This window comes from Hylobates moloch, unplaced genomic scaffold, assembly GCF_009828535.3.
Source record: "Hylobates moloch isolate HMO894 unplaced genomic scaffold, HMol_V3 SCAFFOLD_2, whole genome shotgun sequence".
In the NCBI taxonomy this organism is placed as follows: Eukaryota; Metazoa; Chordata; class Mammalia; order Primates; family Hylobatidae; genus Hylobates; species Hylobates moloch.
Window position 1 is genome coordinate 54697153 of NW_026652277.1, and position 22665 is coordinate 54719817.

General features: G+C 36.1%; 1 protein-coding gene across 1 annotated transcript in view; it reads right to left on the reverse strand.

Annotated features, from left to right (window-relative positions):
• The window catches only part of MRPL1 (mitochondrial ribosomal protein L1), a 92190-nt gene that overhangs the window by 21503 nt on the left and 48022 nt on the right, over positions 1-22665 (reverse strand). The window contains exon 7 of the mRNA XM_032149333.2: positions 21575-21681. Coding sequence (XP_032005224.1) covers positions 21575-21681 — 107 coding nt within the window. The remainder of the gene's footprint in view (positions 1-21574; positions 21682-22665) is intronic.

A 22665-nucleotide genomic window follows, 5' to 3' on the forward strand; every position in this document is an offset into this window, starting at 1 on the left:
TCCTAAAAGTTCACAACAAATGTCCTTAGCAGCAGGCAGGATCAACCCCTCACCAATAGTAAAGGGCTTTTTAGCTTTAGCAATGTGGTTAGCCACTAAGAATGATGCTCTCAGTGCAGACATATTTGATGAAGTGGTGGCCTTCAATAATTGCTTCTGTTCTTCGTGTTCACGTTATTTTCTTTTGAAAAACTCCAAAGGCTTGTCTTTTAATGAAGGGTACGTGGTCTCCATGTGACAAAGCAGTTTTGAAGACTTCACGGCTTCACTGGATAGCCGGTCACCACATATTATACAACTGGGCTTGGAGAATGTGAATCACCCGTTGCAACAAACCAGTTAATTTAAGAAGGAATCTTGCTCTTGGTATTTCTCTTAAATGCAGCTTTCTTTTTGCTGGCAGTCTTAGAGTCTTCTGCTGTCTTATCATTGAGTCTTTCCCCTTTTTCAAAGAAGCTCTCCAGTGGCATTTGTTTTTTACTCATTTTGGCTAGGGTTAGCCTGTGGGCTTACCAAAACTGTGACTGAGACAAGTGCGCAGTGCGGGAAAGAGGTGCAGATGGAAGTGGTAAATCAAATAATGGGCAGGCCATACACAGACTAAAATAAGGGTTGGATTCTGACTTAAAGCCTGCCACCAAATGCAGCTGCACAATTGAAGTACATCAGCTTACCTGCCACTATAAAGCCTGCCACCAGATGCAGCTTTATTGTCACCTGCCACTCACTGATAGGGTTCTGATATGAGACTGCAGCAATTGATTATGGCCTCTGTGTAGTCAAGTATCTCTGCTAATGTTAATCTGTATTTGCAGTGGCTCCCCAGCACTAGTATCACTACCTCGGCTCCACCTCAGATCATCAGGCATTAGATTCCCAGAAGGAGCACGCAACCTAGATCCCTTGTGTGCACAGTTCACAATAGGGTTTGCACTCCTTTGAAAATCTAATGCTGCCACTGATGATGACACAAGACAGAGCTTGGACAGTAATGCGAGCCATGGGGAGTGGCTGTAAATACAGATGGAGCTTTGCTTGCTCCCCCACCACTCACCTCCTGCTGTGAGGCCCAGTTCATGATAGGACATGACCATTACCAGTCCATAGCCCAGGGACTGGGGACCCCTGCCCAATACCTACTGTTACTACAAGGAGACATGATTTCCACTTCTCAAGCCTATAACTGGATGGTTTCTCCTGGAGCTCTCTCTGCCTACACTAAGGTCTGCTGCCTGATTTCAGGCAGTGTTGAGACCAGGCCAGGTGACGACGGAAGGGGACAAATGGCAAACTTGCCACTAGTTTGATGGTACTTCAAAATCTGGTCTTCTCTCCCAACCTGCTATTATTTACTTTTCAGAATCTTCAAGTAGCTATTCCATGTATTCTGTCCAGGTTTTATAACAGCTGCATTCAGTGGGAGAGAGAGGGTGTCTTTTGATTATGCTGTCTCACCTGGAACTGAAACCTCCCAGGTTTATACATTATGTATTTATATTTTAAACTTGGTAAACATTTTCTGTAAAGAGACAGATGGTAAACATTTTAGACTTTAAGGGCAACTTATGATTTCTGTTTCATATTATTCTTCTATTTTTTTTTTTAAATAAAACCCTTTAAAGGGGTTCTAAGCTCACAGGCCATACAAAAACAGACCATAGAGCCATTGTTTGCCAGCCTCTGTTTTAGAAAACATTATTCATCTACAAATACATGAAAATTCATATAAAGACAAGCTGTGGTATAAGCTATGCTTTATATCACTTTAACAAATTAATATTTGCCAAAATCTGTAATGGAAGAAGGGTGCTCTGAAGCAAAAGCAGCTTTTATCATTATTTATGATAAAGCTGTTTGGAAAGTGCTTAACTTTGTATTTATATTTAATAATTTATAACATGGTCTTATAGATGTTTTATTGTTTACTGTAAATACTATATTAATAAATGTTATTTTTTTAGATGTAATACTAATGACACTCATAAGGAATTACCTTGCAGATCCACTTAATTTCTTCTCCAGGTATTTGGATAAAGACAGAATTCAGTAAATGCTATCATATTTATCCACTGGTTTTAAATTTGTTTTTATTTTTATTTTTATTTAGAGATGTGGGATCTTGCTATGTTGCCCAGATTGATCTTGAACTCACAGGCTCAGGAGATCCTCTTGCTCAGCCTCCTGAGTAGCTGAGACTACAGGCATGAGCCACCATGCCCAGCTTATCACTGCTTTTTAAATAAAGCCAACAAAAGAAAGCTGTCTATGCAGCAAAGTGGCTGGCAAGAGAAAGTAGATCAGTTTACTCTCTTTTTACACATTACGCAACATTTATATTTTTCATCATGTGTCATTCTATTATCTATGATCACTACATTGTAAATACAATGGATTAATGAGAAAAGTTAGCTATTTCTCTCAAACGGTATGGTTTTTCTTATGCTATTATTCAAATCTGTTAGTAGTGGAGAGTCACACTTTGAATTTCCAAAACTTCTAGGAAATTAAAATCTGATTTTGTGATAATATAGGTAAGAACACTAGAAATGATAATAAATTATTTTTGATCAAAAATAGTTTTTGATCAAAAATAGTTTTTGATCAAAAATAATTCAAAAGATGTAACATAAAATACTGCAAGGATGACTCGCCCCAACTAAATATACTTCTCTTATGATAAAGCAACAAAGACAGAGCTGACACAGAATGGAGGATTCTGGATAAATATTAGTTTTTCCTCTTTCTTAGCTCCATATCCTTGGAGATCTAAGATCTATTGCCAGCCTACTTCCTCTACTTTACATTCTAAAGTTTATTTTCCTCTCTTTATAATTCCCTTATTTATGACCCAGTACACTATAGTACACCAAAAATAATGCAACAAAAGAAAAGTTAATTATTAACTAGAAGGAATAAGGGAAAAGGAGGAGGGGAAGTGGCAGTGAGCCATGAACCAATGGGCTGCTTCCTTTTATCTAGTTATTGTTTGTGGATTTAAGCAATATTCCTGGCTAGCTACTATTTCAACCTATGGACTCAGTTGCTTCAAAATAAGCATTTAATTTCCATGTCTTATACTATCCACATCTTGCTGTTTGGCTGAACTCCGGAACATTCACTTTTCCTGTTCTAACATGTTCACTAAAACCAAAGGCTCTCTAATTTCAACATAAGATTTTACTATTGTTTATAGTCCCTTGTCCTGAACTTGTTTATTTTTGTTACAATATGCTTCAGCTTTTATCAGCTGCCAGGTTGACAATACGCTTGCCACAGAACTATTCGCTGTTACACAAGCACACAAAATGATACTCACCTATAATTGGACCATGTCTACAACTTTAAAAAGAAGAAAAACAAAGAACATACCAAAGGCTTTGCTTTTATATTAAGTATGTCAAAGCTCCAAATATATTTGAAACCCAGACAAGAAATACTTGTTAAATCAGGTCTTGACATGATTTGGTATAAATATAACTCTGAGTTGTCTTACTCTTTTCTTCTCTCTAGAAAACAAGCTAAGATTTGATTTGCCAATAGCATTATTATTTACATGTTCCCAAGATCTGGATATTTACATGATTGTAATATGGCTATAGTTTTTTTTCTTTAATGTTATAACTTAATGCCTAATCTCCTAGGCTATCATATAAATGCATTTATATATTGTACTTTAAGGAGGTTTTTCATCATTTCGATTGTATTTAGTGAAATTTTTATCATTTTTCCTCATTCTAAATAGTCAAGATTTTATATTTGAATTAAATATTATTAAAATAATATAGTAATAGTTTTTAAACTGAAACAGAACAAGTAACATCCATATTTTTAAAGTATGTAGTTTATTTACAATACTTTATCTGCTTTTATTGACTTAACTTGATTTATAGTATATACTAACAGGAATCTGTTCTGTGATATAAAAAAATAGAGTAGGACTCTACTCACAGGAGGAATCGATGCTTCATAATAAACTTACTGATGTCACTAACTTGGAATTAATAATTCAGAAACTGTGCCAAATATGTTTTAAAAACATAAATAATGTAAATAAGATATAAGAAAACATTTAAACATCTTTAGAAAACAAACTTTTAAAACAACAATTTGTTAATTATATAGCATTAATTCAGGCAACATCTACCAGGCAATATTTTTTATTAGACACTCTGTAACCAAAATTAATTAAGTTGCATGTCATTGAAAAACTATTCTGTGAGACACACTTCCCACTAATTCATATTAATTTTCTCATAGATTTCATTCTATCTTTCATGTCTTTCTGACATGTAAGTAGATGACCAAGGAGGGAGGGAAAAGTATAAAACAAGTGGTAAAAAAGTAATGAGAGAAAGGGAAGAAGAAAATAGAAATGAAAAACTTCAAAGAGCTATTAAAAGAAAAAAAGGTAAAGAGAATATGGGAGAGAGGAAGACAGAAGAGAAACCTGAAAACAAGCATCAAAAACAAGTTATAGGCCAGATGTGGCAGCTCATGCCCAAAATCCCAACACTTTGGGACGCCAAGGCAGATGGATCACTTGAGGCCAGGAGTTCAAGACCAAACTGGCCAACCTGACACAACCCCGTCTCTACTAAAAATACAAAAATTAGCTGGGCATGGTGGCATGCGCCTGTGGTCCCAGCTAACAGGAGACTGAGGCAACAGAATTACTTGAACCCAGGAGGCAGAGGTTGTGGTGAGCCAAGATCGCACCACTGCACTCCAGCTTGAGCAACAGAGCGAGACTCTGTCTCAAAAAAAAAAAAAAAAAAAGAAAGAAAAAGAAAAAAGAAAAAAACTGTAACAATGATTCTAAAAACATGTCAAGTAGTTCTCACAAAGTACCAGAAATGACCAAGTATCTCTTTATCCAGAAATGGAAAGAGAGAGGAAAGGCACCATGAATGTTCAAAATGGGAAGGAAAAAATTGTAAAGCTGGGTCAAATGCCTTACTATCATTATATCCTTGAACTAAACCTCTTCTTATCTCCTGCCTAGAGGGTGAGGCCTGGCTGCTAGAGTTCTGGGAGCTAAATCAAGGAAGAGAAATGGTGGTGGAGGGTAAGGGGAGTTTCTCAGCATTCAGTATTGATATATTCACTTAATCTCCTTATTTTCAGTTTCAACTCCTGATCTCCCCCAGTGTAGAGACCCTATATTTTAATCTCTCCAGTCATCTGCTGGCAAGGAAAGGGCAGTTACCCAGCATGATAAAGTAAGGATATTCCTCAGTAGCTTTCAATCAACCTTCCCTTTTTCAGATTCCTCCTGTCCCATCCCCAAGCTCACCACTAACATGCAGTTCCAGAGGTATCTAGAGCCCCATTCTAAGTCTTTTAAAGATTCTAAGGTTTAGATTGTGTTTGGCTTTTGCCATTGCTGATTTAAGTGTTGGAATTTTCTAATAAGTTACCACTGTGGTGTTCAAACCACTATGTTTACCTAGAATTCTCAGAACACATGTTATTTTCAAGTGTCCATATATGCCAAAATGAGTCTCAAGAAATTTTAAAAAATAGAAACTACAAAGGATGCATTCTTCAGCCATAAAACAAAAATATTTAAAAACTTAAGCCAAAAAAGGTTGCAAAGTATAAAATACTCTCCCAAATAAGAAATAAAAAGTACCATTGCAGACTACTTAGAAAATAATAACAAGAAAACTAAGAATCAAAACATGGTGATGCAGCCAAAATTGTAATTAGAGGCAAATTCACACACTTAACTCTTTCATCATTTAAAAAAAACAAACCTCACAAATCTCATATATAACTTAGATAATTAGAAAACCAACAACAAATCTCAGAAAAACAGGATAAGGAAAAAAAGCAGCAATAAACTATAAATTTTAAAAGTACCAATAATTAAATTTTAAAAACTTCTTAAAAAGAAAAGTACTTAGCCAGGCATAGTGGCGGGCGCCTGTACTCAGGAGGCTGAGGCAGGAGAATGGTGTGAACCTGGGAGGTGGAGCTTGCAGTGAGCCGAGATCACACCACTGCACTCCAGACTGGGCGACAGAGCGAGACTCTGTCTCAAAAAAAAAAAAAACAAAAACAAAAAAAGAAAAGTACTTAATTATATCTCTATAAATCTATTCACAGTTAAATACACACACACATATATATCTAATTATATAGTTTGATATATATTAAACATATATATTTCATTATTTTTCGTACATATATGAAAATATCCTTATCCTCAGGCTATGCATGCTAAAATGTTTATGGATGAAGTACTACAATGCCTGTAACTTACTTTCAAGTGGTTTAGAAAATTCACAAAAGAATACCTACTAGTTTCTGTAAGTACTCTAGTTTTATTAGTTTTTGTAAGCAAATGTGACAAAATTGGTGAATCTAGGTGATGAGTAGTATATGGGTGTTCTTTGTACTGTTCTTTCAACTTTTCTACTCATTTGAAATTTTTTGAAATAAAAAAGTGGGAGAAAACATATGCAGATACTGAGGGCATTTACAAATAAGATTCTAAGTATAAAGTTATGCTAGTAAATTTGGATGGCTTTCTTAGGTATATAACTACCAAAATTTACTTAAGAAATTAAGAGAAAAAACAGACTACTAGCCATGAAAGATGAAAAAGGTTATTAATTTATTCTACAAATACTGAGTACTGATATGTACCATAAATTTTTCTTGATGTACAGAGTAAAATGAATAGACCATGAGTAAAAATGATAGGCCACATTCTTACCATCATGAAGCTAACACTCTAGTAGGAAGGAAAGAACATGACAAACATGACAAACATACACATATATAACATGCCAAGTAGCAATAAACACCATGAAAAAAATGTAATCAAAGGAATGAAAGGCATGAGGACTGCTATGTGAGAAGGGGTCTCAAGGTGGGGGCTTCTCTAAAGTGTGGTATTTGAGCAGAGCCCTGAATGAAGGGAGGAGGCAAGATTCAGAACCACCTAGTGAAAGATGGGTCCAGTCATAAGAAACAGTAATTATCAAAGAATTATGACCCTCCTCCAAAAATAAGCCCTTAGACAAGCTGCTTTTATTAATTTTTTCAAACTTGAAAGACAAAGATAATTCCCATGTAATATAAACTGCTCTTGAGCACAGAAAAAGATGGGAAGCTTTGAAGTTCATAATCCTGACATCAAATCCAGATAAAAATAGCACGAAATACACACACCACTGATTAATAGTACCAATAACTATAGATGCAAAAATCTAACAATCATCAAACTAAATTCAAAGGCATTTAAAAGATTCTTTTATAACTATATTTTCCAAGGTTTATAATTTCCAGTTGAGAGAAACCAGTGGTGGTCTACAATCAACATGAAAGACAGAAAGAATAGGGAAAAAAATCTCACTGCATTGCATATAATAAGTATAGTATCATTAAACTTTTTTTTTTTTTTTTTTGAGACAGCGTCTTACCCTGTCTCCCAGGCTAGAGTGCAGTGATGCAATCTCAGCTCACTGCAACCTCCGCCTCCCAGGTTCAAGCAATTCTCCTGCCTCAGCCTTCCAAGTAGCTGCGACTACAAGCGCATACCACCACGTCTGGTTAATTTTTTTATTTTTTGGTAGAGACGGGATTTCACCATGTTGGCCAGGCTGGTCTTGAACTCCTGGCCTCAAGTAATCCACCTGCCTCGGCCTCCCAAAGTGCTGGGATTACAGGTGTGAGCCACCACACCCGGCCCTCATGAAACTTTTCTCCCATACACACATAAGTTTGATTGAGTCATGATACAAAAATTATTTTTTACTATGATAGTGGCCATAAATATTTGGAAAACCATAATATACAATAGGGTTTATCCTTGGAATATAAGAATAGATGGATATAAGGTCGTATGTTATGTCAATAGATTATAGAAAATAATTATCTCAACAGATTGTTTTAAAAACTATTCAGTAAATTCCAATGTATATCCACAATTAAAAGGACAAACCAGGTTCGGGCACGGTGGCTCACACCTGTAATCCCAACACTTTGGGAGGCTGAGGCAGGCAGATCACCTGAGGTTAGGAGTTCAAGTCCAGCCTGGCCAACATGGTGAAACCCTGTCTCTACTAAAACTACAAAAATTAGCCGGGCATGGTGGTGCGCACCTATAATCCCAGCTACTCAGGAGGCTGAGGCAGGAGAATCACTTGAACCCAGGAGGCAGAGGTTGCAGTGAGCTGAGATCACACCACTGCACTCCAGCCTGGGAGACGGAGCGAGACTCCATCTCAAAAATAAATAAATAGATAAATAACAAAAATACCAGCTCCTCTCCTAAATATCAAACCTCTTTTAAAAACTATTCATTTACATAATAAAGAATATTTATATTGAACAAACAGCAAACATCATACTTACTGAGGAAAATCAAAGTTTAAGAACTATCTATATGCAGATGACTCCCAAATTTGATCCCTATCCCAGCCCTTTTCTCTGAATCAGACTTGAGTATCCAACAACCTACTACACAGTTCCATTTGGACACCTAAAAGGCATCTCAAACTTCACATGTCCAAATCTGAGCTTCTGATAATAACCCTTCTGCCTATTCATTTACTCCGCTTTGTAATCTTTCCTATCAATTAGAGGCTACTTCATTATTCCAGTTTCATCAGCAAAAAATCTTGCAACCATTCTTCGCTCTCTTCACTTTCTATCACACCTCATATCCATTCAATCAGTAAATTCCATAAACTATATCTTTAAAATATATCCTGACTCCAATCAGTGTCATCACTTTCACTGTTAATAAATAGGTCCAGGCTACTCTCATCTCTAGCCAAGGTTATTGCAAAAGACCCTTAACTGGACTCTGCTTCCATCCAGGCTCCCTTCAGTCTACTGTCAATACAGCAGTGAGACTGAGCCTTTTAGAAGCCAGATCATGTTAGTCTGCTCAATTCCTCCAGAGGGTGTGCATCTCACTCTAACTAAAAGACAGTATCCTTACTATGACCTAATCACCTACAACCCCTAATCTCTGCTCTAGCCACACTAGCTATGCTAGTCCTCAACCATGCCAGATATACTGTCAAGGCCTTGCATTTGCTGTTCCTTCTGCATGTAATGCCTTCCTTCAGTCACTTTCTTTGGATCATGATTCAAAAGTCATGTTTTTAGAGAAGTTCACATGAGATATCCTATCTAAAATTTCAATATCCTAACTCTACTACTTACATACACTTCCTTCATCCAACTTGTTTTATCCTCCTTAGCACTTCCATCTGAAATATTTTTTTCTTACTTATTTTCTACCATTCATCTTCTATCACCAGATATCTACCTTTATACCATCTACACATCTATCCCATGAAGGCAAAGATTGTTGTCTACTTTGTTGATGTACATAACCCTATTATCTAGAGTAGTGCCTGGCATATAGTAGGTACCCAGTAACTATTTGCTCAACGAATGAGTCATGAATTCCTGATGGAAAACACAACCACTCGCCCAAGAAAAATGTACACATGCACGTACACACAGTACCCTGCATAAAATTTCAGGAAGTTCACAGAATCTTGAAGTCTATTGTTAGCCTCATAAGGGTTTCCTGATGTTAAAAAAAAAAAAAAAAAAAAAAAAACTCTGCACGAAAGGCTTTTCTATTCAAATAAAAGCCAGTTAAGATTGCTATTATGGAAAGATATTGAGGAATGTATTGTCAGTAAAATATGTAATTCTATGTCCTCCTGTATCAAGGTAGTTTCCTTTGTGTATTTAATACTTTTCTCAGAACTTTTTGAGCATGTTTTTTTTCAAAGATATTTTAGCCTTTTCTAACATCCAGAATACCTCTTGTTCCTATAAAAGCTCAATCCCCTTTTTTTCTCAGAGCCTTTGTACTTGCTGCCTCCTGTCTCAGAATACTTTTCTCTCAGATATCTTCATAACTTGTTCTCTTATTTCATTCAGTCTCTATTCACGTTACCTCCAATTTAGAGAGGCAGGCCTTCCCTGACCAACCTTTCTATAATAGCCACACATACACACACTCCACCATCATAAGTACATATATATTTATTTGTATATTATCTATACCCCAACTAGAAAGTGATCTAATTGAGGGCAAGAACTTCTGGACAACAATATATCCCCATAGTTAGGAACAGTTTTTGCCACTCGGCAGGCATTCAGAATGTGTGTACATGTGTACTTTGTGATAGAAAATAGTAAGAAAGGGACAGAGAGTATTAAAGGAGGTGCCAGCACATGTAGAACCATTGAAAAGTTTTTTAACTTTTACTAGATTTGGTGTGATATACTTAAGTACTAAATCAAGGAATGAATGGGGCCGGGCACAGTGGCTCATGCCTGTAATCCTAACACTTTGGGAGGCGACCGTGGGGAGATCACTTGAAGCCAGGAGACTAGCATGGCCAACCTGGTGAAACCCCATCTCTACTAAAAATACAAAAAATTAGCTGGGTGTTGTGCCAGGCACCTATAATCCCCACCTACTGAGGAGGCTGAGACACAAGAATCAGTTGAAACCAGGAGGTGAGTCAAGTTCGTGCCACTTGCACTCCATTGTAGGGGACAGAGTAAGTAAGACATTGTCTCAAAAAAAAAAGGATGAATGGAAGGGAGAAGGGTACTGTAGAGGGAATAAAAGCAAAATAACCCTTCTTCCTTCAGAAGAAGAAATTTCTTCTGGACATAAAAAAATGTGCTAATTAGCAGAAGCCAGACTTCCTGTGTTTGTATTTCAACTTTTGCCACTCAAGAATCAAACCTCAGGTGATCCCACATGCAGGTTCCTATAGTCACTCTGCTTAGCAGTTTTCCCTTTTTTGGGAAAGAGCTTACTAGAGCTACGGCTGTATGAAGCAACAGATCTCAAGACAATGTGTGATGTTTCATTTCCTTACTTTCTTACCTGAAATGTTATGAATATGGATTAATTTCTCTTTAGATTTTCTTTTGAAAAACGCTATGAACTCAAGGAGTGTCCAATGTTCTAAGATAAAATATCAAAATTCCTTATTTTATGACTTGTCAAAAAATATTATAGTAAGTCATTTTAAAAAGCTTTGTTTTTATATACATGTACACTTGAAAGGAATTACTTTGAAATGAAAAAAAGCAGAATTTGATCGAAAATATAGCAATCTTTAACTAAACATACTTTTGAAGACCAAACATGTTTTATAAAATGTGGCAAATTCTACCAAGTTGCTACACTGATAGCAAAGCACTTATAAAGACACCAAAATTATTCTTAAAAAGATAAAAACTAAGTCACTGTCAGAGTACATTGCACTTCTTTAAAGTTCCAGTGTGCATTACCAATGCAAACCTGTTTTTATTTCCAACTTTTACCTAACTTTATTAATCCCCAAAGATTTTTTAGTTAGAATTGATTGTAAAATCTAAAACCTATGAAAACTACAGTAAGTGCTTCTATATTTATGAAACTCTACCCAACTGGATTCAGCCATAAAAGTCTGCTAATTGCTACTAGAAAACACATATATATATATAAAACATGGATCTGATTTTACAGGTTCTTGAATATATATATTTTACAGGTTCTTGAATATATATTATAGGTCATGAGAGTTATGTAATTTATTATGGTATTAAATGTTATGAAAGGCTAAAAAAAAGCAAATACATTTTAAATTTTTCCTTAAACTACAGCCATGCCCTATTTTGTTGATAAATTCTTCTTACGACAAGTCCTAATATACCGTATTTTACAGCTCAAGTAATTTTTTCCTAGTGGAAAGTTCCATTCTTTGATTACCACTCTCAGCAAATGAAAGAAACCTCAACTACAATGCTATCACATTTCTTTGTTTTTTGATGTGAGGTAGTCAATATTAACAAAAGTGAAAGGAAAGAAAATTTTAGTTTTTGACAAACAGTAAGTTATTATATATACCTCTGTAAAACGGGATAGTCAACATTTATAGAAAATTAGAAAGAACTTTTATCTTATAATGAAGAACAAGTGAAGAAAACCCGGCAACAATGTAAGTGGCCTTCGATTGCACTTAGAAGTGTTCTGGAGAAGCAGGCTGAAGGCCAAGTATTTTAAATCATGTAAGAAATCTATCAGTGAAAAAAAAAAAACAAAGCAAGTTCTGAGAGCCTCACAGCTAATATAAAATGGATTTGTGGTATGTTATAAAATACTAACAGTCGCCCTTTGAAAATTACTTCAAAGTCTCTATTCTGACAGGTTAATGCTACAATATTTGGACACGTTTTAACTTTCTTAACATCAAACTATACACCTGGCTAAATATTTTTATAATAAACAGAGGACAAGACAGTTAATTCTGTCATTTTGTGAAATTCCAACAATTAATTCCAGCGATATTACTCCACTTTTAAAAGTTTAGTGTCTCATTGGTTAAATTTGGTAGACAAAAACTTTCCCACTGATTCACTATATAATTTGAAATGTTGTTTTAATAATTTCTAATTGATCTTAAATTAGAAAATTTTGTTTATTCATACATATATATATATATTCATCCAACAATTATTTATTGAGTACGTGCTATATGTCAGGCACTCTTCTAGGAGTTGGGGATATAACAACAAAAAAAAAATTCTTGCCTTCTATTTTCTTATTCTTTTAGGTTTCCTGGTTCTTCCTCAGCTATGGTAAAACCTTAATTTCTCCCCAAATCTCTCCCCTCTTCTTTTAATAAGGTTTAGCCAGGTATATGATCACATGATCACCCACCTAGATGCTACAAAACACAGACCTTGAGCTAAGCCATATGACTAAGCTCTGGACCATGGGATGGGGCAAAAGGGATGAGGGCAATAGCTCACATGCTTGTAAGAAACTGCTTATTCTGTATCTCCTCTTGCCTCTTTCACACAGGCTACAATTCAGACACAGTAGTCAGCACGCTTCAACCACATAGAAAAGAAAACCCTAGAAGACTGCAACAACATAAAAGAGGTGGGGTGAAAAACCTTGATCCCTGGATAATCCTGTGAAGCAAAGAAGCACTGAGCTGAAAACCAATTTAAACTTGGGAGAAAATTAACTTTCTATCAAAGTAAAATCACTGTTATTTGGTTTCTTTAAAACAGTTGAATCAATAATGTGTGGTCCATTGACCATCATGCATGTTATTTTGAAGTACGAATGACCCTTTATCTACCTGGTATATATTTTCAAACTCCTCCTAGAACCCACCCTTGACCTACTTGTTCCATTGCTACTCCAAACAATCATTGCTACTTTTCTGTAACTTCTATATCATGTATATATATAAACACATACTTTTTTTTTTTTTTTTTTTGAGATGAAGTCTCGCTCTGTTGCCCAGGCTGGAGTGCAGTGGCACATCTCGGCTCACTGCAACCTCCGCCTCCCAGGTTAAAGCAATTCTCCTGCCTCAGCCTCCCAGGTAGCTGGGACTACAGGCATGCACCACCATGCCTGGCTAATTTTTGTATTTTTAGTAAAGAAGGGATTTCACCTCGTTGGCCAGGCTAGTTTCAAACTCCTGACCTCAGGTGATCTGCCCACCTCAGGTTCCGAAAGTGCTGGGATCACAGGTGTGAGCCACTGCACCCGGCCCAATATACACATTTCTATTATTATACTCACCACATTTTCCTGTACTTTATTTACATATCTATCTCCCCTACGAGAAGTATTTTTCTTGAGAAAAAAAGGTCATAATCTTTTTGTATCACCAGCATTGTGTCTGGATCAGAGCCAGTATTTTTACATATTTGTTAAAGAGAACTTACACATTAAGTTGGTTGTTTTCTGGTTTCTTTATGGTTAGATTCTAAATGAGCTAACAATAATTTTAACTGATCAGAGAATAAAGCTTAAGAAAAGTCAAAAAATAAGGATAATTTTTTAAATACACAGGATACATTAAAAATCCCTACTGTATCATGGGTCAGAAAAACCAGTCCCCTTTTCTACTGGGGAGAAAAGGCTTTCTTTTCAGTAGTGAGCAAATGCCAGGCAATCTCAGTGTTTGTGAACACTTCAATTTTACAATCAACTTTCAATGATCATGGCTCTTGTCAATTTTATTTACCAGGCACTTGTAAACAGAGCAGGTGATGGTGGGGTGAGTCAGAAAGGGTCTATGGTAAAAGGAGTCAATAGGAGACTGCATACACAAAAAAGAGAGTTGTGAAGAATAAGAGTGGGGCTAGGAATATGAAAATAAAGGAAATAAGAATGGTGGACAGATGAGGAGATTCAGAATGTTAAGGAGTAAAAGAGAATAACACTGTAACCAAAGAAAACAATGATAATGTTCACACTGAAATTTTTAAGCTGTTAAAAGTATACATGCGCTCACACTCACACCTATAATATATCAACTTTCAAACTGACAAAATGTTTAAGTGTGATAATACCCAATGCTGGTGAGGGTATAAAGATACAAGTACTTTAACACACTGTTGGATAATGATAAATTAGTATAAACATTTTAGAAAGTAATTTGGGAATTCATATAATAAAATTTTCAACATATACTCTATTTCTATAAATTTACCTTGTGGATATACTTGGAGAATTTTGGCAATATTTCTTTGTGAAATTTTCATTAAGTATCATTTGCAATAGCAAAAATCGGGACACAAACTAAAGGCCCATCAATAAGGAACTGATTATGGTATATGATGGAATACAACTCTATGCAGGCCTTAAAAAGAATGTGGCAGATCTCTTTGCATCTTTGATGACATTCATACTATATCTTTGAAGACATCCATGCTACAGTTTTATCCACAGAAAAGAAAGCTACAGAATATTATGTGTGGCATAATATAATTAAATGAATTTTATAAGGGTGCCTATGTTTATGCCTTAATATTTCTGGAAGAACAAAAATAAAGCTGTAAATAGAAATTCCACAAGAAAACAATTGCAGGGAAAGGGGCTCTGGTGTTTCTTTATATGCATTTGTAAATTACTTTAACTTAACCATGTACATATATTAAAAGTTTTTTAAGTTCCACAAGAAAACTATTGCAGGGAGGGGTTCTAGTGTTTCTTTATATGCTTTTGTGAATTATTTGAATTTAACCATGTATGTACATTAATTTGAAATTTTTTAAATGTCAAAAGTTATCTGGATAGCAGAATTATGACTATATTATTTTCTATATAGCAAACTCAGATAAATCCTTTTAAAATTATTTAATTACTATCTGAAATTAAACTGCTATTTAGAATATAAACATTGGCCAGGTACATATGTCTCAACTTCATTTTTTGAGAATCTGCCTTAGTTTCATTTCTATGTCATGGAAAGAGCCATTGGGGGAAAAAGGTTGAAGAAATGTACTTTTTCTCCTCTGTAGCTCTTTATTTTCAGTCTTATGCTCTAAGACTTTTCCCTTTTATCTGATCTCCTGGCAGCTTCCTTTTATCCCAACCAATCATGCTTCATGCTATGAGAGAAAATAAATGGTGTCTATGTGATAGCAATATAACTGATTAAAAAATAACATATTCCAATAACTTGTTCTATCTTTATGATGTTCAACATATCATCTTATGACATTTTCACTGATATGAGCATTTGATTTGATAGCATAAGACATAACAAATTTCATGACTATGTAAGTTACAGGTACAAATGGTAGGAAATATTAACAACAAAACTAAGGCCAGGCGCAGTGGCTTGTGCCTGTAATCCCATAACTTTGCAAGGCTGAGGTGGGTAGATTACTTGAGCCCAGGAGTTCGAGACCAGCCTCGTCAACATGGCAAAACCCCGTTTCTACAAAAAATACAAAAATTAGCTGGGCATGGTGGCGCACACCTGTAGTCCCAGCTACTGGGTGAAGGAGCTGAGATGGGAGGATCACTTGAGCCTGGTAGGGAGCTGAGATCGAGCCACTGCACTCCAGCTTGGGTGACAGAGTAAGACCCTGTCTAAAAAACAAGCAAAGAGAAGCGAAAAAAACTAATTTACCTGCAAGTACTGCTGACAAATGTTAGATACTGGCTGACTATAACGCATTAGTATACACAGTTTGGATATACAAAGGCATTAGTGGCTGAGTTCTAATATCCAAGATACTAATCCTCAAGTTAAATAATTAAGAAAGATCATTCAACGGATTATATTTAGTACAGTGATACAGAAAGAAAACTATAAACTACTCAAGATCAATTCCGTATTACATCAATACTAGAAATGGATCTTGAAGTGCAGAATCGTAACAGACATCAAGATGATTTAACTACAGTGAGAGTCTCTCCTGTACAGGTAAATAGACACACAAAACTAATCCATTTCACTCTCCCAAAAAACATCTTTCTAGATCAGAAGTCAGCAAATCAAGAGCCAGATAGTGAATGATTTAGGCTTTGCGGGCCATATCCAGTCTCTGTAGCTATCCTTTATTTTTTACAACCTTTAAAACTGTAAAGGCCATTGTTAGCTCACAGGCTATATAAAAACAGGCCACAGCCACAACCAGATTTGGCCCCTGGTTGTCATTTATTGACCCCTGTTCTAGATATCTTCTTTTTATCCAAAATAAGGACGCTTAATAGGCATGTGATACCATCAGTGCCCTTTTACCTGCTGCACTCATTCTATATCAATTTGTCATAACATATTGGCTACAAACAAACACACATACACACACAAATACCACATCTTCAATATTTTCAACTGCATAATTAGAATAATTTCACTCAAGGAAACCTCATTAAATTGCTGTAAAATCATTTCTAAATTTTTAACTATAATTCCAATAATAAAATTTATGGAACAATTATTTTGCATAATACAATGGTACAGTTTTTTCCTATTTTGTAAAAGTAAAACCTTGTTTTACTTTTGTAAAACTTGACATACTGCACATTTTTAATTAATGTTATCAAGGCATACTTTGCATATATTATTTACCATTTTCTGATGTAAAATTCAATGTTTCTTAGTAAGTTGATCAAGTTGTGCGACCATCACCAAAAATCAGTTTGAAAACATTATCACCCCAATACAACCACGCACACTTAGCATTAATACTTGTTTCCTCCCACCCCTCCTATGCAACTACTAATCTACTTTTTGTCTTTATACTTTTCCTTTTTCTGAATATTTCATATAAATGGTATCATACAGCAAGTAGTTTCTGTGTCCGGCTTCTTTCCCTGAGCATAATATTCTTGAGGTTTATCCATGTTGTAATATGTATCCTTAGTTTATTCTTTTTTATTGCTGCATAGTATTCCACTGGATATCCTCCACATTCTTTAGGTTTTAGGTTACATGGCAGGTTTGTTACATATGTACCCATGTGCCATGTTGTTTTGCTGCACCCATTAACTCGTCATTTAGCATTAGGTATATCTCCTAATGCTGTCCCTCCCCCCTCCCCCCACCCCACAACAGTCCCCGGAGTGTGATGTTCCCCTTTCTGTGTCCATGAGTTCTCATTGTTCAATTCCCACCTATGAGTGAGAACATGCAGTGTTTGGTTTTTTGTCCTTGCGATAGCTTACTGAGAATGATGTTTTCCAGTTTCATCCATGTCCCTACAAAGGACATGAACTCATCATTTTTTATGGCTGCATAGTATTCCATGGTGTATATGTGCCACATTTTCTTAATCCAGTCTATCGTTGTTGGACATTTGGGTTGGTTCCAAGTCTTTGATATTGTGATTAGTGCCGCTATAAACATACATGTGCATGTGTCTTTATAGCAGCATGATTTATAGTCCTTTGGGTATATACCCAGTAATGGGATGGCTGGGTCAAATGGTATTTCTAGTTCTAGATCCCTGAGGAATCGCCACACTGACTTCCACAATGGTTGAACTAGTTTACAGTCCCACCAACAGTGTAAAAGTGTTCCTATTTCTCCACATCCTCTCCAGCACCTGTTGTTTCCTGACTTTTTAATGATCGCCATTCTAACTGGTGTGAGATGGTATCTCATTGTGGTTTTGATTTGCATTTCTCTGACGGCCAGTGATGATGAGCATTTTTGCATGTGTTTTTTGGCTGCATAAATGTCTTCTTTTGAGAAGTGTCTGTTCATGTCCTTCACCCAATTTTTGATGGGGTTGTTTGTTTTTTTCTTGTAAATTTGTTTGAGTTCATTGTAGATTCTGGATATTAGCCCTTTGTCAGATGAGTAGGTTGCGAAAATTTTCTCCCATTTGGTAGGCTGCCTGTTCACTCTGATGGTAGTTTCTTTTGCTGTGCAGAAGCTCTTTAATTAGATCCCATTCGTCAATTTTGGCTTTTGTTGCCATTGTTTTTGGTGTTTTAGACATGAAGTCCTTGCCCATGCCTATGGGCTTCATCCCTGGGATGCAAGGCTGGTTCAACATACGCAAATCAATAAATGTAATCCAGCGTATAAACAGAACCAAAGACAAAAACCACATGATTATCTCAATAGATGCAGAAAAGGCCTTTGACAAAATTCAACAACACTTCATGCTAAAAACTCTCAATAAATTAGGTATTGATGGGACGTATCTCAAAATAATAAGAGCTATCTATGACAAACCCACAGCCAATATCACACTGAATGGGCAAAAATTGGAAGCATTCCCTTTGAAAACTGGCACAAGACAGGGATGCCCTCTCTCACCACTCCTATTCAACATAGTGTTGGAAGTTCTGGCCAGGGCAATCAGGCAGGAGAAGGAAATAAAGAGTATTCAATTAGGAAAAGAGGAAGTCAAATTGTCCCTGCTTGCAGATGACATGATTGTATATCTAGAAAACCCCATTGTCTCAGCCCAAAATCTCCTTAAGCTGATAAGCAACTTCAGCAAAGTCTCAGGATACAAAATCAATGCACAAAAATCACAAGCATTCTTATACACCAATAACAGACAAACAGCCAAATCATGAGTGAACTATCATTCACAATTGCTTCAAAGAGAATAAAATACCTAGGAATCCAACTTACAAGGGACGTGAAGGACCTCTTCAAGGAGAACTACAAACCACTGCTCAATGAAATAAAAGAGGATACAAAAAAATGGAGGAACATTCCATGCTCATGGGTTGGAAGAATCAATATTGTGAAAATGGCCATACTGCCCAAGGTAATTTATAGATTCAATGCCATCCCCATCAAGCTACCAATGACTTTCTTCACAGAATTGGAAAAAACTACTTTAAAGTTCATATGGAACCAAAAAAGAGCCCACATCGCCAAGTCATTGCTAACCCAAAAGAACAAAGCTGGAGGCACCACGCTACCTGACTTCAAACTATACTACAAGGCTACAGTAACCAAAGCAGCATGGTACTGGTACCAAAACAGAGATATAGATCAATGGAACAGAATGGAGCCCTCAGAAATAATGCCGCCTATCTACAACTATCTGATCTTTGACAAACCTGACAAAAACAAGCAATGGGGAAAGGATTCCCTATTTAATAAATGGTGCTGGGAAAACTGGCTAGTCGTATGTAGAAAGCTGAAACTGGATCACTTCCTTATTTACACCTTATACAAAAATTAATTCAAGATGGATTAAAGACTTATATATTAGACCTAAAACCATAAAAACCCTAGAAGAAAACTTAGGCATTACCATTCAGGACATAGGCACAGGCAAGGACTTCATGTCTAAAACACCAAAAGACCTATGTCTTAATCACTATGGTATTTGTTGAAAAAAATGAATGCGATGTCATGGTTTCTAATATTCTGAGTCGGGTTCTACGTAAACTATTAACTACTGAATAACTGAAAACATTACTTAAGACAGATTTAATCCAGCTAAAAAGAGCCTTATAAGGATACTCCACAGTCCCAAAAGGCCAACCAAAACAATAACAATAGGTGTTACCATTTTAAAATTTTATGTAATCTTCAAAACCACATAGTGAAATAAGTACTATTATATATATTTTATAGATGAGGAAATTTGAGACACAACAACATTAAGAAACTTGCTTAAAGTCTGCCATCTCTGAAATAGCTGAAAAGGTATTCAAAGTCAAGTCTCTACAACTTCAGAATAGATTCTTAAAATTTGTATTTTACGTTTCATTTGTTTGGTTTTTCAATTACAATGTTGTCAACCCTAAGAAACAAGAAGTGCTGCCAAAGGCCTTTTGGGGAACAAGGAAATTCCAACATTAGACTGGAGCAGAGCTCAGTGTCAAATAAATTGGAGCTGAGCTTTGACGATAATGATGGCAAGCTGGGGTTTCCCCAACTAGATTAAACCTGCTTTGCTCCATTTCTAAAGCAAATTTTTTTGTTTTTTGACCATAAAACTAGCTGAGAAGCCTAGCATGGTGGCATACATCTGTAGTCCCATCTACCCAGAAGGCTAAGGGCGGATTATTTGAGCATAGAAGTTTGAGGCCAGCCTGGGCAACACAGCACCCAGCTTTTTCTTTACTGTCTGGTTTGGTTTGTTTTGTTTGAGACAGGGTCTCACTCTGCAACCTTGGTGATCCCAGGGATCGCCTCAGCCTCCCAAGTAGCTGGACTACAGGTGCATGCCACCACACTCAACTAATTTTTTTGTATTTTTTATAGAGATGGGGTTTCACCACATTGCCTAGGCTGTGTCACTCAGCTTTTTCTATATTTCTGATGACCTGCAGTGGGCACAGCTCCATGAACTTGGACTACTAGCTATAATGCAGAATTCCCCTTAAGAGTAAGATGGGAAGGCAAAGAGAAAGAACAATAGCTATTCAAATAATTCCAGTCATGAGGCAAGATGGTATAGGGATAAAGAGCCTGGACTAGAGGAAATTGCCAAAGTTCAAATGCTTATTCTGCCTCACAGTAGCTGTGAGACCTTGGAAAAGTTATTTAACTTTTCTGGGCTTGCATGCCTTCATCTATAAGACAGGAGTGATCATTTTACCTCTCATATGGCTAACAATTAAAAGACAGAATATACAAAAATTGTTTAGAATAGCACCTGACACTTGGTAGGTCCTGTTTAAATTTTGCTATCAATTTATCAGTTACTGTTATTCCTATAGTAAATGAACAAGAAAAAAATTACATATGTTGGATAGGCACTTTAGAGATTCTTTAGTATAAATAACTTTAATGTTTGTAATGACAATATATTTTAAAACACAGTCCTAGAAATGTGGCATATCTATATTAGTGTCCTAAAAATGGCTTTGGAAACTGATTTCCAGCATCTTCTAAAAGCAGGCAAACAATTTTAAAAACATTAGCAAAGAAAATTGGACATAATTCATTAAAATAAAGCAAATTACTCAATTCCACTAAAGTAGTATTGAACACCTACTATGTGCTCAGCATTATGCAATCTTGATTAGGAGGACATACAAAATCTAAACCCTATTCTCAATAAGCTTAAAATATAATACATAAATACAAAAGTGTATACATAAAGGCAAAGTACAAGTAAATGTGAGAGTACCACATAACTGGAAGAAATTCTCAAGTACCATTAAAATTTACAAGTTTAATTTATAGAATAAAAAAAGTATCTATGTGTATGTTTAATGCCATTCTTAATGCTAGTGCCCAGAACAAGTTCAAATGACTGGTATTTTATAATATTATAAATTATTAAAGAATTACTTGAACAACAAAAAAAAGAAGATTATTTGATAATTTTCATTGTAACTTACTGTTGCTATTTTGGTCTGGAGAAAGTTCTCCCTTTCTTCATCTACCTTAATTTCATGTCCATTTTTAAATAATTCAAGCATTTTGGGGATGTCACGGCCAATGGACTCTAGTTAGAAAAAGTAAAATCCACAATTATCACTCCAAATAAGTAGTAAAAATTACTGAATAAAAGAAACACGTATCTCATGTAAAGATACAGCAAATAAATTGTGGCAGATAAACTTTAGTTCCAAAGAGCTCTGTTTCCTGGTGTTCACATTCATTGTGAATGAAACTTGCAACTTGCTTCAAACCAAGAGACAGAATAATCATGTGTACATAATTACATTACATAAAGCTATAATGCCTGTCTTGGAGAAGACTATCTTCCTTACTGGCTTTGAAGAAACAAGCTGCAATGCTGTGAGCTGCCATATGGAGGGGGCCACAGGGCAATAAGCTGAGAGCAGTCTCAAGCTAACAGCCAGCAAGAAACTGAAGTCCTGTGTCCAGCAGCCTACAGGAACAGAATTCTGCCAACTGTGTAAGTCTGGAGGCAAATCCATCACCCACTGAGTCTAAGATGAAACCACCTCTCTGGCCAACACCTTGAGTGGAGCTTTGTGACCCTTAAGCAGAGAACCCAACTCTGTTACACATACATTCCTGACACACAGAAATGGTGAGATAATAAATGTGTATTGTTTCAAGCAACTGTTTGTGGTAATATTGTTGTACCATTATGGATAATTAATACATAAGTATATGCAATAATAATATATAGCATACATTAAAAACACAGATGACATATTAAAATAAAATCTATAAAATAATCTATGGCAAAAGATAACAGTGGCCAGGCATGGTGGCTCATGCCTGTAATCCCAGCACTTTGGAAGGCCGAGGCAGGCAGATCACCTGAGGTCAGGAGTTCAAGAACAGCCTGGCCAACATGGTGAAACCCTGTTTCTACTAAAAATACAAAAATTAGCTGGGTGTGGTGGTGCACACCTGTAATCCCAGCTACTTGGGAGGCTGAGGCAGGAGAATTGCTTGAACTCGGGAGGCAGAGGTTGTAGTGAGCTGAGATCTTGCCACTGCACTCCAGCCT